The 16545-nt window shown below is 40.3% G+C and overlaps 1 protein-coding gene across 1 annotated transcript in view; it reads right to left on the bottom strand.

Annotated features, from left to right (window-relative positions):
- Positions 1–1328: 1328 nt before the first annotated feature.
- The window catches only part of EYS (eyes shut homolog), an 888772-nt gene continuing 873555 nt past the window's right edge, over positions 1329–16545 (bottom strand). The window contains exons 42-43 of the mRNA XM_064448569.1: positions 13103–13264; positions 1329–3721 (exon numbers count right to left, since the gene is read on the bottom strand). Of these exons, the coding sequence (XP_064304639.1) occupies positions 2523–3721; positions 13103–13264 (1361 nt within the window). The 3' untranslated portion in view covers positions 1329–2522. The remainder of the gene's footprint in view (positions 3722–13102; positions 13265–16545) is intronic.

Genomic DNA, 16545 nt, shown 5'->3' with positions numbered 1-16545 from the left:
AGAAGCAATATTTAAACTTCAATAGCGTGATAACATGATGCAATTAAATTACTTTCCCAGTTTAACCCCATGGTCTGTTTAGCAGTAGTGCCATTGAATACATCTGCTACCATTATGCATGTTTTGTTTAAATATTTACACCAGAGTTATTTAGACACAGAAGTGCACCAAAGCATTGTTCTGGTTTTTGGAGTAAGTTTTAAGTTGGCAGCTCTGCTTGTGAAGGTTTCCTTTTGACCTGTCCAAACGTACAGGTCCACTGGCGATCCGTGGCTCACATTCACGCCCTTTTGCGCTCTGAAAACAAACTGGGAGCAATGCAAATCACATCTGTCTCTATGGAAGGGACGGGAGTGCTTTCTGCCAGAACTACCCGAAATAATGTGTTTGGAAAGAATATGTGAACATTTTCCAGGTTTGCCAAGTGCTTCACTACCTGCCTCTTCCAGAGCCCAAAGAGATCTACAGTAAAACAGCTCTTGAGGGAGTGTTTTGTTACGAGCTTAAATTACCAAGCAGCCACAGTGCCCAGGGTTTGGTCTTAGAATCTGAGTTTAGTGTAATGGGAATAAATCCTGCTGCTACAGGAATAAAGGATGTCGTCTCCTCCGTTGCCTCGGTCACTCTCCTTCCAACCCCCGTGTTAGCTGGAAGTGCTCACTACTTGCTTTGCACTGAATCGCTGCCCAGGCCACAAAAAGCAGCGTGCACTGATGAGGAACTGGCAGTACACCAGGAGCCCCAGAGAGAACAGGGTAAACCCTAAATGCGCTCCCTTCCCCGGCATCACATGGCAATAAAAGACTCTCCTAAGAGAAACTGGAAGAGGAGAAGAATCTGGAGCTGTCTCAGATGCCAAGGGGGCTTTGTGAGCTGCCTGTTGGGAAGAGGGGAAGAACCTCTATTGCATCGGGCTGGTTGCTCGAGGGCCCAGGGCAGCTGAAGAGGGTAGAAAGAACCTCACAAAGATGTTTGCAGATCCTTATTAAAACATCTCGGGGTAGTTCCATCACACCCACCCACCCCCACCCCCCCCCCGCCACCTTGGTTATCTTCAAGTCATCTGTAACTGACTTGGCAGTGCATTCGTTGCTACATACTAGTTATGGGTGTGCGGAAAGTAATGTGTGTCACCCGGCTGTACTGTGCTCCTTGTCTCTGCTCCTATCTGCTTTGGGGAAAGACAAAAAACCACCCCAGAAGCAGTTACTTGTTTCTGATAGGTACCCACTGATGAGTTGTATTCGGAGCACATCTGTGCAAGGAGGTGATGATTTATTACGTGCTTTTGAGCAATAGTAAAGTAAAAGAGGAAAAGATAGGAATCAATCGCTACTATTTTTATTGAAGTATTTTACTTATACACTAAGCCATCAGTCAAATGAGAAATGTAGATACCATCATAAATCATTTGTTCAAACCTGTTAAAATATAACTTGATTTATTTGGTTTTTATTGCTCACTGAACTAGAATGTAACCAAGCTTTTTCAGAAGGAATAGAGGTTTTGCATTTGTATATGAAGAGCTCTATTTACTTTTGAGATTATAAATTAATGAAAAATATAGTCATGGAAATCCAATTTACTGTGGCCAAAACCTTTGTCTAGTAAAATTTCAAGATCTAATCATTTAGGGGCATATAAGCCAGAAAGGCATAGCTAAAGCAAAGCAGTTCTTAGACTTTCTAGTATTTTTAAGCTGTTAGCAAGAGGAGTTACCTGTAGGCTGCCTGCCACCGTCCCACATTCCACCTGTGAACGGTTAAAACAAAAAGTTTTCATGTAGTCAAGCAGGGGACACCTCTGCTGGAGAAAATCAGCAGGCGTGTTTGATGTCTGCTCAGCAATGTTCTGCCCTTAATATAGTTCTTTAAGTGTACTAATTAGGCGGGAAGACAGGCGTGGGGTCTACCCTTTTACATAAATGCATATGTGATGGGTAGAGGCTCAGAAGGGAGGGAGAACAACTTTGTTACCTTTGTGGATTTAGCCAGTAATTACAAATGTTATGATTTTTAAAAATTCACATTGCTGTGAGTGCACTTTTTGCTCCAAGTACGGCTTTTCTTCCCTTCCCCAATTTCTGTTTTTTACACTTGACCTTGATATTACGAAATTATAAAAGAGAAACTGTGTTCTAATAAAATTCAATAGTTTTGGAGAAACAGGTAAGTTCTCTGTTCTCATATTGCAACAAACAATCCTGGAGTGACAGTTGGCTTCATAACCTATTTACTGCCTACTTGTCTACAAAACTATTTTCAGCACAATAAAGGAAAAATTGCAGACTTTCCCATTGTTTTAAAATAAATGCTAAAGGGTACGTGTAAGTGATTCTGTGAGTAAAACATTGGATTGCATTTCATATGTGCTATTAATACTCAATATTAAAAAGAAAAAGGAGCTAGGGATGATTTTATTAAGCGCTTGCTTACGTTGGTTCCTGAGCCTTACACTGCCAGCTAAAGCAACAAACAGGAGGAAAAGGAAAGTCATCACTTCTAAAGAGTCTTCAACAGTTTTCAATTTCCATAATTTCCATCGTAAACGTTATACCCTTCTCCTGTCATTAGCTGAATCTTCTTAGAATCTTGGAAGAGCACAACATCTTTTATTTTACCAACAAATTCCTTCTGAAAAAGCCCTGCAGTGACTATACTGACTTCCCTGCCAATTTCAAACCCACCAAAATAACAAATGCCACCATAGTTTAAAGCAGTGTATTTTCTCTGTGGATCAATATCTTCAAAAAGGATTAGCTCCTCATCAAGATATACCTTAATACACGTTTGGTTTTGAACTACAGTAACGAAATGCCATTTTTCATCACAACAGGTGGAGTACTTGCTATGAATTAGAGGAACAGAGATTCTTTCCCCAAGATTAATCACAACTTTTAACGTTCCATTGGCAAGACCAATGGCAAGGAAATCATTATCTTCATCTTCACCTTTTCCCATCCATACTATTAAGCCTTCAGTTTGACTGGTAGTAAAATTTAACGAAATGCGGCTATACTGGAGGTCTCTCTTTCCATAATAAGGATCTGTGTATTTGATGTAGGAGTTGCCGATGAACTTTGCTATAAAAAACCTGATTTTGCTATCGCAGTACTTGCCTGACCAGCCTAGTGCGCACACACAGACATACGAAGCCGAAGTAGGTTGAGGAATACAGAGAGCTTGAGACCCGCACCTGTTTTGCGAACAGTGAATGGATTGTTCACATGTGCTCCCTACCCACTCCTGTGGGCAAGAACAAGAAAAGCCCGAGTTTTCAACTTGACACGTTCCGTTGTTTTTGCACACTGCGTACCCACAGACTGTTCCGTCACAGTCACCAACGTTGGCCCCACCGTTGGGGTCGGTCACGGTAAGCTTCAGTTCCTTGTTATTTATAACGATTTCTCGTATACAGCCGGTGAAACCTGTGGGTTCATTTTCTACTGCCATTGAATTAACAAGGCTTAAGGAGGACACCCCTCCAACAAAAAAATCCGTGTGCGCGTCCAGCGCGTTCATCCCGGGACTAGCTTTTTGAGTGATGTTGATACCGTCCAGGTCCAGGTAGCCTTCGTTGCCAGCTCTGCCTGCTTTGAGTGAATGCCATGTATTTCCATTTGCATGGACCTTCTGAAAGGTCTGTAGGATGACTGTCTTGTCTCCGAGATTGTAGCGTAACTGTATAAATCCATTTACTAATGATATACACAGAAAGTCACCTGTAAAAAACAGCATAACATAGTTTTACTTTTTAGAGGCAGCACACTGAAGAACAGCATATTCATAATTCTGATGCTTTCGTGCCTGCGCTACCCCGGTTCAGTAACTTATTTTCAGTAGCCTTGTACCATCGTCGTATATAAATCACACCGGGAAATGTTCCCTAAGGAGCTTCTTGTGCCCTTTTTTATTATTGGAAATTGAGCTTATGTTGCTTTAAAATAAAAAGCCCAACCTTATGAAAAGCTCTGCTTTGGTGCAGACACGAGGTAACTGTGACATAGGAGGAAACAGGACCACTTTGGCAGCCAGGGAATGCGAGTTGGTGTTCCCACAAAAAGCAATCAAGTTTTGGCCAAGTTACAAATGCCAGAATACTCTCAATTCCCATATGCTTAATAAAGGCTTAATGGATTTGTCAGTTTAATGCACTGAAGGTTTTTCTGCACCAAACATAACTTGGCTTTCCCTGGAGCTGCTTTTTGCAACGGGGATGTTTTGGGTTTAATAATCTGACAGCTGTAGGAACAGATAAGCTTTTTATTAAATTGTCCTTCTGGAGGCCTCCATGACAGGAAGTATTAGGAGGGTTACGCTTTCTTGTACCATCAGTGTTTCTGGCCTTACAGGCGATACAGAAGGAGAGAGAGAACCACTGCGAACTATACTTAGAAACATTAAGAAAAGCTGGGAAAGGTTAGGAAATGGGAGCTGGAAGGAAGGTGCGTAAGGGCAGAGAGAGCGTCTAACGGGAAGGTGACAGGGAGGCAGAAGAGGACAGCAGAGGGATCTGCAAATGGAAGTCACATTTTCAAACTTTTTGATGTTTGCCTGTGCAATTTAACTTTAAAAATATTGCTTTTGGAAATGGTAGGCATAAGGTTGTTGGGTTTTTGGTTTTGTTTTTGTTTTTTTTAAAGTAGGTTTGTCAATTAAATCGATAAGTATGTTTGTTAAATTTGAATGTAAGCTTTCTCTCCTAGTAGTTATCAGTAAAACTTAAGTTTCATGTAGTATTTTACTAACGGAGAAATACTTTTAAATTTGGAAAGTACAATTTCGTTAAAGACTCAGCATTCTTAAGGGTGGACCTGTTAGTAGAATGATGAAGCTTGCTTCTTGGGTGTTTACTTTTGAGTATTTCTAATCCTTGCATTTTAATGAAGTTAAAAATTAATGGCTTAAGTTAGTAGAGGCTTGTGGAAGTTATACCTCTCTTTTTTTTAATTGTTGAGGTTCCCATGCAGGCAGGGTGGAGACATCTCAGTTGTATTAGTGGCTGTAGAGCACATGCTTCGTGCCTCACCTTCCCTGTCCCAGATGCCCATGGGAAGGACAAGAAGTCACCTCATTCTTCTCTCAACTCCAGTCCAGCAATGGCAGAGCACTTCCTTCTAGCTTGCTAGTTCCAGCTGTGATGATCTGTCTTGTTTCCCTGTGTTTAGTGTTCTTTTTGAGTATCTTGTTTGTTTCTACTTTTTTCAGAAAATAAGTATCATTCTCTTCACTTGTGGTTTCTCTCACTTGGTGATGTGGCTTTAAGCTTGCTTAATTTTTCAGTGCATAGTGTGAACGCACTCATCTGACTTGTTTGTTTGAGCAATGTACATAACCTGCTTGGCTATTTCTTTTATTAGGACCCCAATCCTAGGGTAAGAAAGCAGCATCAGAAAAAGTTTCTGAACTACCTCCTTGGCAGCCTTCAATCCCCTCTCCTACCCAGGCATGCAGGCTTGTGTAGGGGCATGAGTACCCATTCTTTGCTGGCTAGGAAGGAGGAATGCATCCAACCAGGGTTACTTGCTCACCTGTCTTGTAATCGGGAGCTGGAGGATCTGGAAGTTCTCCAAGACTTCTTGGCCTGCCGGGAAGGTTTTGGTAGTTTGGCACGTTCGACAAGTGGACACGGTTTCAGCAGTTAGTCATAGTGCTTCTGACTCAAGCCTGATGATGTCTGTTGCTAATGTACTCACAGTGAGTTTTGGAGTCTTATTTAATCCTATTACAAGATCAAATCTGTGTTACTGCATCTGCTATCTACAGTGTAAAGAGAGGTTACTGCCGAGTACTCTGGATTATGTTCTAGCACAGATTTGAGGCCCCTCTTCAAATTGGAGTAACTTTCTTTTCTGCTAGTTGTGAACACAATAAAGTTAGCAATTTCAGTTCTCCCTGAGGCTCTCAGGGCACTTTCTTACCCCCCTGGTTAGATCCTCTTTGCTCACAGATGACTTGCCATTTGAGTCTTTGGGAAGGACAGCAGAGTGTTGAGATAAATTTTATGATGTGGATGTTGATCCCAGGGTTCAGCTCAGTATTTCTCTGTGAATTATGGGCTTGTCTTTGTTCCTCTTCACTTTAGCAACCAGTGACATTTTCAACGAGGGTCCTCAATCTGCCATGTCTCTGAGGGACGAGTCGCAAAGCTGAAGCCCGTGCAGGCCTATGCCATCATAGGAATTGCATCGCCATTTTAAACAAATGGCATTCTTAGCACAGAATTTCTCCTCGCGGCAGTCTCAATATAGGAGACCATGAAGCAAGGTGGTTTCCACTGTTTCAGTTTAAGCATTATTCCAGCCTGTCCCATATGACTGTAACTGAGGCCAAAGAGCTTTCTGGGGAAGTTTGCTTTTGTTAAGCATGAGGCAGATGACACAGTCAGTTTTTACAGGACTCGACTTTATAGCTGGTCCCTACTTTCTAGAAGATACAACCTACACATAGGACACACAACTTTGCTTCCAGCTTTTCAGATTAGCATCTCCTCTAATATGGACTATTCATCCCCATCACTAGTGTCACAAAAAAAGCAGAGAGACTCCCGAGGTAGGGACTCACAGTCATTATTTTATTGTGCACGCAAGCCTTTGCCCAATCTCTTTGATGGTGTGCAAGGAACTGTAATGCAATCTGTCTCATTAAGGTTGAATCTTCTTTGAAAATAGACTACTGTAGCTAAGCTGTGGCTTGAAACTACACCATGTCAAGACCCTGAGTGTTGAACAAAATCTTCAATGGTTACAGCATTCAGTTCTGTTCTGATGCACCTTCCTGCCCCTGTCATCTTCTCTGTTTCAGTAAAATGAAAAGTAAATTTTTTTTTATAGCCCAAATGCTAAAAGATTGTTTCTTTGTCTTCTCAGGAGAAGGGGATTTTGTAGCAGGAGTTGCCTTAAGGAAGGAACTGTTCTGGACCTAAAATAACACTTTTACTTACAAACCCAGTACAGGGTTTTCACCAAATGACTGAAGGTTAAAGTTGCCCCACCCCAGGGTGGATTGTCTGTTCTGTAGTAGAAGCCAGAGCTCCAAAACAGGTATCAGTTTTTCTTCATCACTTTACTTTCCAGGTTTTACTATTGAATGTGCACAAGTCTCGGCTGCTCCCATATCAGACGTCAGCATTCCCAGAAACCAAGTCAACAGGCAGCTGACTGAACAGGCAGTTCCTAAAACTGGGAGTTAACAAAAAGTCTCCTGTAGGTACATCCAACTACTACTGTGAGATCTGGCTTATCCCTGATGCTATCTGCTTATAGGACTTCTTATGATGGATTCTGAATGCATCACAAAAATTTGCAGCTTGCTACAACTCTGAATACGTATGTAAGTCTGTAAGCAAGTTGGATATGGTCTCCCAAAAGCTGACAATGCCCTTTCATGTTCAGCCTTCTTCTAGACATGCAGGTGTGTCTCTCTCCCTGTCTAGAGAGGGGATCATGCTTAAGCAGTATCAGGTCACCATGTTTCTACGTTACCACAGGAAACTCATCTACATTGTAATGTGTCAAAGCTTTGTACAGTTGGAAATGCATGCTAGGAATGCTGCCCTCTATTTTGAGATGTCCTATTCATGCCAGAAGCATTACTGTGCGTAACAAATGCAATAGTATTAAATTTACACACCTGTATTGGGCAAAGATCTCTGCAGTTACTGCCTTCACTATCAAATCTGCCTAATGCCAATATATTTCCTAGGGGGACTGAACACAACGTCAGAGGATCTTAGGCTGACAGGTCATGGGCAGGGAGGGTACCTTGGATGGTATTTTTAACATTTCTCTTTCAGGGTCTCTTCCCCACAGTGACTCAAAGTCTACCCTTGTGACCTGTGTGCATGCATACAAGGCAAAGCCTTTAGTACCTGAATTTATTCCTACACTTCATTGCAAATTGACAATAAGAAGGATCTCCCACTAGGTTTTAAGGCCAAAGGAGCTTCCAGAACATCCTTTAAATAACTTTGCAAGCAGTGGATGCAGTCTTCTCATCAGTGGTGTTCACTTTTTTGATGCCGTTGTTGTGTCCCCAGCGATACAGAGATGCAAGTGTCTCTGAAGGCTCCCTGTTTGCTCGAAACTCACTGATTAGTTCCCAGACTACTGAAGATCTAGATTCCTTTAGAAAGACTTGTAAGACATCTGATGTTTGTCCTTTTTTTCCTCATCCTGTGTTACTAAGCAGAAGCCTCTCTGCTATGATACTCTGCTGGGGACAGAGGCTTTGATGACTCAGTGCTTCAGCAGCTTCTTCAGGGTAGGTGTCTCATGAGCTCTAGGAAGGGGTTTCCTGGTTACTGAACACCTGTAGTCTTGGTTCCATTAGCCATTTTGAAGCCCTGAGATGGCACCTTTGGCTGTATGTTTGCTGGCCTCAGTCTATGCCTTCTGTTGCTTTTACTTCACCTTTCCTTCCACCGGCTCAAGGCCAGAATGTCAGTTTCTATCATTGTGGTATCGGGTAGCATTTTCCCCCACCTCCTTCCACCTTCTTTTTCAGAAACCTTTATTGATCATTAGCACTGTCTCAGTGACAGAGTGAACATTTGAACCTTATATTGTCATAAGCAGTAGCATTCACAGGACTCATTCTCAGTTAATGAAAGGGAACTCTTTTACCATAGATTGGTTTCAGTATGTGCTCGTCTTCACTCCGAGTCTTCACTCTTTAAGCCCATAATAAAGTGCCTGTGACTCCAACAGTATTATTGCTTCTTGTTGGTATGATTCATCCTATAACCATCATAGCTCCAGATGTATCTTTGCTCACTGCTCTTTCCTGCCTTGCTGAACTCAGTTCACATTGCTTTCATTCTTCCTTTTATTGTTGTCATCCTGTTCTTCATGGTTTTCCTTTCACCCTGCTATCTTGTATGATTTTCGTGGACCCAAATGTTCCCTTACACTGTGACCCTTTATATATTCATCCAGGAGCAGAACTTTTGTGGCCTACTATGGCTTGAATAGCCATGTCAGCCTCGAGCTGAATGGCTGTATTCTGTGGCTAAGGAAGGTGAGGCACTGTGGTCACCACATGAGAGAGAACCCAACTGATCAGTAGCTGTCCTTCACAGCTGGTCTCCTGGGCATTTCCAGGAGCCAGAATAAGGCCCAGGACCAAGGAGAGAAAGCAAAGCAGAAGAGGCAGGGCTATAAACAGGTAGAACAAGGGAATGAAGGACAGAGAGAAGAGATGAGCCTTATTCCCACCCTTCTGCAGTCTCTGCCACTAGTTGCTAGCCAATAATACGTCAGCATGGCTGAAGTTTGTTGTCTCAGCTTAATCTCTATCTTTTGGTGCCTTCATTGTCCTTAGGGGTTTGTTAACCTTGATTCTGTCTTTGCCATGGTCTGAGTGCATGAAACAGGTATCAGTCAGCTGACAGGTTATAGCCGCTTGTTGCAGCTGTTGTTACTTGATCTTTTATCTAACGATGACCATAGCCAGTGCCTCTAATGCACATTTATAGAGGCTACCCATAGATATGCTTTCATGCATTTCATGCATATTTCATGCATATTACAAAATTATTTTACTCCATGTATGGAGCCACATCCTACAGCTAACACAAGACTGAGAACGCTATGAAGCCAAGCCTGTAAATCTCTTAAACCATGTAAAAAAAAGCACTGTGGCGATAGGTAGATTCCAGCTTCCACTTGGAGCATCATCCCAGAGCAGAAGGGCATAGCTAGGATCCAGAATAACCCTGCAGAGAGAGTGGTGCTCATGCATCAAGAAGGGGTGGGCAGTTACCTATTTGTAGGTTAGACCATTCAGCCTCACCTTTCAAAAAGACTGCTGTCCTTGGTGAAGAAACTTTTTCTGCTTCCTTTAGTCACCCCGTCACCCTGGCATATTTCGGCAGCCTGCAGAAGCCACCTTCCTTGAGCAACCTCAATTTGCCAGCCTTTTGCAAGTGTTTGTTTGCCAGTGGTAAATGGGTAGCAACAACCCTTCATACGCAACAGATTTCAAGACAATGGGGGTGACTGTTCTGTCACACAGATAGCTGGCAGTTCTGCTTCCTAGGCGGCTAATTAAGCCCATGTGAATGATCCCAAAACTAGTAACAAAGCAGAACTGATTCCCCTGTCAGCTAAGGAAACATGGCTGCCAAAAGAGAATACTTAACCACTCTTAAGTTTCTCTTCTAGAAGTGGGTGAATCATCAATTTATTTCTGATTAGGATAACAACACTCCTCCCTTGTGGGTATTCTAGAAATTCCGAATATTTCCAAACTGTTTTAGTCCAATTCCATGATTCAGTTTTCACCTTAAACAACGTCTTAGAAAGCCATGCAGACATGACCCACCCATACTGTCTCTGCTTTAAGTTTTTAAACTGAAATGCCTTAAATATCAGGAGTTACAGTCCTGAGGTTTTTCAGACTAGGTAGGTAACATAATCCTGTTAAAGAGAGACAGAGCACTGGTGTTGCAAATGTTGAGTATTAAATGTAGCGTGAGTCATCCCATTCTGTTTACTAACCTGACTTCCTTCTTAGTCACTCAGCATAACTGTTCTTTCTCATCTCGTCAGGGAACAAACCTTTCTATCACCCTGGCCTGAACTCTGGATATTCCACCTTCACAAACAAACGTAAAGCTTCAGTAATGCTATGACTCAACGAAAAAGTAATGCTTCTTACTGCCTTTTATCCAGAGTGCTAAGTACTTCAAGTATATAGAGTGGTTGGTATGTAAATGGACTGAATTATACATTGTTCAAGTAGTTGATGGTCATCCAGAAAACCCTGTCTGAATTAAAGGCTATTTATGCAATGGGACTCTCACACTTTCATTGGTAGAAGTAGGATACACTGGGCTTGAGAAAATGTGAAGTGGGCTGGCCGCCTACCGACGCTCTGCTGAACTCCACAAGAGTGCTGTATTATTTGCAGAGACCTCGCTCAGAAGCAGTGCATACAACTGTCTGCATGTCCCACATATTTACCTCATTGGCATAAAGCAAGTAATCAAAGAGGGAGAGAAAAGCCCCCTTGTCTTTCTGTCTGCCAGTTTCCAAACTAAAATATGCACACACAGCTCGCTTGTTTGTGTTTTTTTTTTTTTCCCCCCAGTTTATTGCTAATGTAGCTAGCCACTTAAAATTTTGCCAAACTTTGGATTAGGAGCTGCAGAAATTAATACTACCAGACTTAAAGTCATGATACGTGTTCAGAAACAGCTGACAAACCAAGAAAGCTGATGACTGACAGAATTATAGGATATTTTGCTAACAGATAAAAATTCATAGGATGTTTTCCATTTTATGCCGATTTGCCAGGTGTATAAATGTGTGCAATGAAGTAATCAAATTGTTAGAGGAGTGGAGGCTGGAACCAGCAAATCAATTTTTGAGTAAGGTGACTAGCCAGCCACCCACCCTTTCTGGGCAGCGGTATGTCCCAGAAGGGAAAGTACCGGTGTAGTGTTTACATGGGTGACAAGCCAAGCCAATATGTACAACTGTGCCACTGTGAGATGCTACATCTCAGTATCATTGCTAAATTAGCTGCATAGTCAGAGCTCATTTCTTTTAAAAAAACAGCATTGCCTAATGAGGAAAAAAAATGTTGTAATTATTTCCTATTAGAAAGGAATTTTAGAAAAAAAAAATCCTGTGGTTTCAGCAATCAATTTATTAAATCTTACATAACTGTGTAGAAGAAAAGGCTTTATATAAAGTGCTTTCTAAACTAATCCCCAGCAGAAAGCTCTTTCACATCTGCTGGCTGCTAAGAATACTTCTGAGTCTTCCATCAGTCTAATTCTGTCTGGATTTGACAGGATTATATGAAGGCAAATATAAAGAGCCAGACGATTAGCTTTTCCTAAATCTTTCAAAACTTCAGGACAGTGAAAATGGGAGTTGGAAATTTGTAAAGAAATTAAATTACTCTATAGAAGATGGGTTTTGTTTCAAAATGAAATTGATATGATTCTAGAAAGTGATTTAAAGAAAATGTTCCTTCCTGTGCAAACTAAACATTCATGAATGGCAATAGAATGAGGGCATGCTCATGCTAAACCACTCTTGGACCAAGTTAAACAGACTTAGCACTCTCTTTGATGCTTCCAGAGAGATATTTAATTTCTTTATATGCTTGCTGCTTCCATGACCTCTGACTATTCTTTTAAGAGAGATCCTTTTTTCAATTCTATTTTTCATGGCCCATGTAATGCTTTACTTTATACAGGAGAGAACTATTCCCTGAGAATCTCAGAATTTGGCCTGTAAGTGAGAGAATTACAAAAGATTCATTGTAGAAGACAGAGGTCTTTGCAAATAAATGTATTTGTATTACCGATGTTTCATATATTTTTCTTCGAAGCTGCTTCTCTGTGTGTGGCTATAATTAGAGCAAGGCAAACAGGAGGTGCCAGCAGCATATGATGTATTACCAGTCTTACTGAATAGCAGCCTGTTAAAACATCTGTGTACAGAATAAGAAGGTGGTAAATTGGGCGTATGTGTGTTTATATGCATGCGTGGCTGAGCATGTTTATTGAAATGTCTCAGAGCTTTAGGCTTTGAACAAAGGAATGTAAAAATATATGATAAATAGTTAAGTGCTTTTTTTGTCATACAAAAGCCCACTGTTGCATAACACACTATTTAATACAAGTGGAAAATTTGCTCTAAGAACATATTATGAATGATATGTAATGCTCTGTTTAGAAATGTGCAAGACACTACATAGATGCAATATAAAGGTGAAGTATGTTAATAGTGTTAATTTTTGGTCATTCTAAAACACTGGGCCAAACCCCCAGACTGTGAATCCTAGTGTAGCTGCACTGAAGTGGTGGGAGCAATGTCAGTAAATGTCTGTTGAAAAACTGGCTACAGTTACTTTTCAGGGGAAAATTATTTCCTGAACCACTTAATTAAATACTTGCTGGCTTTGGACTAATCCAAAATTTTGTTTTGCATCTTTTTTCTTACGAACTTGATTATTCACAGTCCAAAACCCAGTCGCCATGGGCAATGAGTTACAGAGACTGACTGCATGAATCGCTTCAAAGTACTGCCTTTCTTTTTCAAAAAACTACCTGGGTGTATGTTACCAGCAAGCTGGAATACTCTTACCTGACTGAGTACCCAAGTGCTGTGCAGTGTAAAACAGGATACCGTCCGGAGACAGAGGCTGAAACTGTAGTTTGATATGGGTCTTATGCCGGATGTAAAAGGGTGCAAATGACATCCATGATGATTCATTACTTCTGAAAGATGGATCACTAATGGAAATATCTGAAAAAATACAAGAAGAAATATCTTCTGAAAGATATTTTGAGAAGACTGCATTATTATGGCACCAGTTGTCTACAGTTTTGTACAGTTCACAAATGCTGTATATAATACTTCCAATTCTTCCCTTTCCAAAGGCTAAAAATAACCTAGATACAGAATAAAACTTAGATAACAGCAGATCAATGCCATTTTGTCGTCTGTGTGCCTTATTTTCATTAACAATGAAGCCCGTAGTTGTAATGCAAAAAAAGTGTAATCTTATCAATGTTCATTTTCACATAAATATAAGTGTAAATTTTGCATTGTTTAAAAATTCAAATACAAAATACTTTTGCAGGAGCTGGAATAAACATTTATTTCTTCGCCATATGGCTGAAAACCTTAGTCGAGGATTTTTAATTAACTGCTTTATGTGTTATAAGAATATACATTTTAACTGGAATGTGTTCATTAATTGCTGCTGAAATTTGTTTTTAGGATAATCATACTGAGATGCTTGATGATTCAAAGAATCATAATAGAATCATTAAGGTTGGAAAAGACCTCTAGGATCATCAAGTCCTAACCATCAACCCAACAACACCATGTCTCCTAAACCGTGTCCTGAAATGCTACCTCTACAGGTTTTTTAACACCTCCAGGGACGGTGATTCCACCACCTCTCTGGGCAGCCTGTTCCAATGCCTGACCACTCCTTCAATAAAGAAATTCTTCCTAATATCCAATCTAAACATCCTGTGGCGCAACTTGAGGCCATTTCCTCTTGTGTTATCACTAGTAACTTGGGAGAAGAGACCAACACCCACCACCAATTCAAATTGTCTTACCTTACACTGAAATGGAGCACTTTCACAGAATTACAGTGAACATACAACGTACACTTTGGAGCTATACACCGCTCCATCATTCTGACCTACTACTTCTCTCAGTGCTGATTGTTCATATACCCCTAAGAAATTGGACTAGTTAAACTTCCTTCAGCCAACTGATTAATGATTATACTTACCTATGCTGTTTATGTTGAAGTGGTTTCCAATCCTTCCCACTAAAACAGCATTACACCTTTGAGATATAATGTTAGTTATTAGCTAATTCATTATCATGTAGTTGTCAGTTTGCTGCATTTGTGGGTTCACTGAAATAAGTCAAGCTATTTAGATGTGCAGGGTACATTAAGACCCATGTGTGATCAGCCCTTTTTACTACTTAGTTAACAGCAGTACTAAATGCCTGACCTGTAAATGCTGCCCCCCTCACTTCTCAGTCTTCCTGTGGAAGCTATGCTGTTTCTGTTCTAAGAGGCCAACATCTTTCTTCATTTCGGTGCTCCCTATTTCATAGTTTTATAGTAACGTGCTTTCCATCCAATATACCTTTGAGATCTCCTTGTAGTGCATTCCTAGGCAACCTTCTGGTAGCCTTCCACACTCAAGTTTTCTGCACAAGGTCTGCTCGTGAAGCCACTTGTCACCCACTTGTACTTTGTATTGCCTACTGCAGATGGGCCTTAGTTATTAGATTGGTATACACTCAGCATGCTGCAAGACTTTGTAATTTGTCTATTTGTCACACCACCTCACTCAGAATAGGATTCAAGGTGTTCCTGGTGGACTGTGTCCAGCAGACAGATGCACCATCACACAGCATCCAGATCTCTCACCTGCATAACGACTTCAAGTCAACATAATGATGTGAAGATGCCACTTGAATAGGCAGTAACCATGCAGCTGGCCTTTTTGTTCATTTCTTCCATGAGATTACAGTTAATACTTCTGAGGAAGGTGCATGGATTTAACCTCAGAAATTCTCAGTAAATCTAAAACTAAGTTTTAATCTCTGGAATAACAATTATAATGGATTTATTAAATGCTTGAATGATCAGAATCAGGTTTTTGATGAGCTGTAATTCAACCTATGTATATATTCTTATGCAAACACATTACATTAACAAATCACTCCCATACTAAGCATCATAATAGCTGTTATGATATCCAGGCTAGACGATGTCTGTAGTAATATATGCCAGAAATGTGAAGTTCCTAGCATCTATACTTAAAAGCTGACATAAATAAAAATAGTTTTAAGAGTACGAATTATCCTGGAGAATAAATAGTAATAAAACTTGCTAAACAGACTAGATGATGTCATTTATATCACTAAAACTTATGAACACTATCAGGTACAAAAGACATAATAATACTTCATAGTTTTAGTATGGATTTTTAGGTGCTTTTATTTTTTTCAGTAGGTAAGAGACAATGGTCTCCATTAAGGGGTAAAGATGTAGTCTCTATACTGATGTCGTCATATTTAAAAATCAATCAAAAATAATAATTCATTTTGTACATATACATTTTTACTTTATGCATCATTTGGAAGTCAGGCTTCTCTCAGCAAATTCTTGCACAGCGAGACTTGCATATGGAGGAACTGTGCCACAGCGGCCAATCTTATATTAAAATATGCTGCTGCTTAAAAGGTCAGACCAGGTTACGTCTACAATGAAACATCTGAAAGTCTTCATGTCAGATTCATTTTCACTTTGTCAATGTAGTTAATTCTCCACTGCTTATGAAGGAAGCATGGCCAATGACTAGTGTGAAAGCACAATGTTCAGCTGCAGCAGGACTGAAATGCTGCATTGATTATCACTGGAAGGTATATGAAAGGAAGATCGCTTTCCAAGGAAAAAAGCCTGGAGCAGAGTGAGAGAGCAAGGATGAAAAAAGGTGATTTTTTTATAGTATCACTCAGAGAATGAAATAAATCCATGGCTTTACATAAAAAAACTGTATTTAAAAATAACAGCTACAACTTCAGCAGCAGATGTCAGAATGCTTTAGAAAGGAGGTATTATACTGATTTATAGATATAAAATACTCCATTTAATACACTTCATTCTGGAACTTTCAAGATGCAAATATTTTATTCCCATTTTGCTAAGAAAGTGGTTTTATTCCCAATAATATATCCGAACAGATGTCAGAAAATGACATGTTTTGCCACAACGCAGCAGGACTAACTACAGGAAATACTAGAATGACTTCTAATTTGCTTGTAAATTATCTGTGGATCCTTTAAGTACAGATTATATGCATGGGCAGTATCTGACTTGACAGGTACCTGGAAATGTGCACCCATATCTCAGAATAGAATGCCTTAACTCTACTGCAGTGCACAGAGATGATCAGTATATAATTTCAGTTTTATGAAATTGCATCTATAGATAGACAAAATTTTAGGGTGAAGAATAAGACAATTTAAGGTTTTCAATTTGCTTT

Source organism: Phalacrocorax carbo, chromosome 3, assembly GCF_963921805.1.
Source record: "Phalacrocorax carbo chromosome 3, bPhaCar2.1, whole genome shotgun sequence".
Lineage (NCBI taxonomy): Eukaryota > Metazoa > Chordata > Aves > Suliformes > Phalacrocoracidae > Phalacrocorax > Phalacrocorax carbo.
Note: the sequence above shows the minus strand (reverse complement) of the source record. Positions and strands in the feature narration are given on the sequence as shown.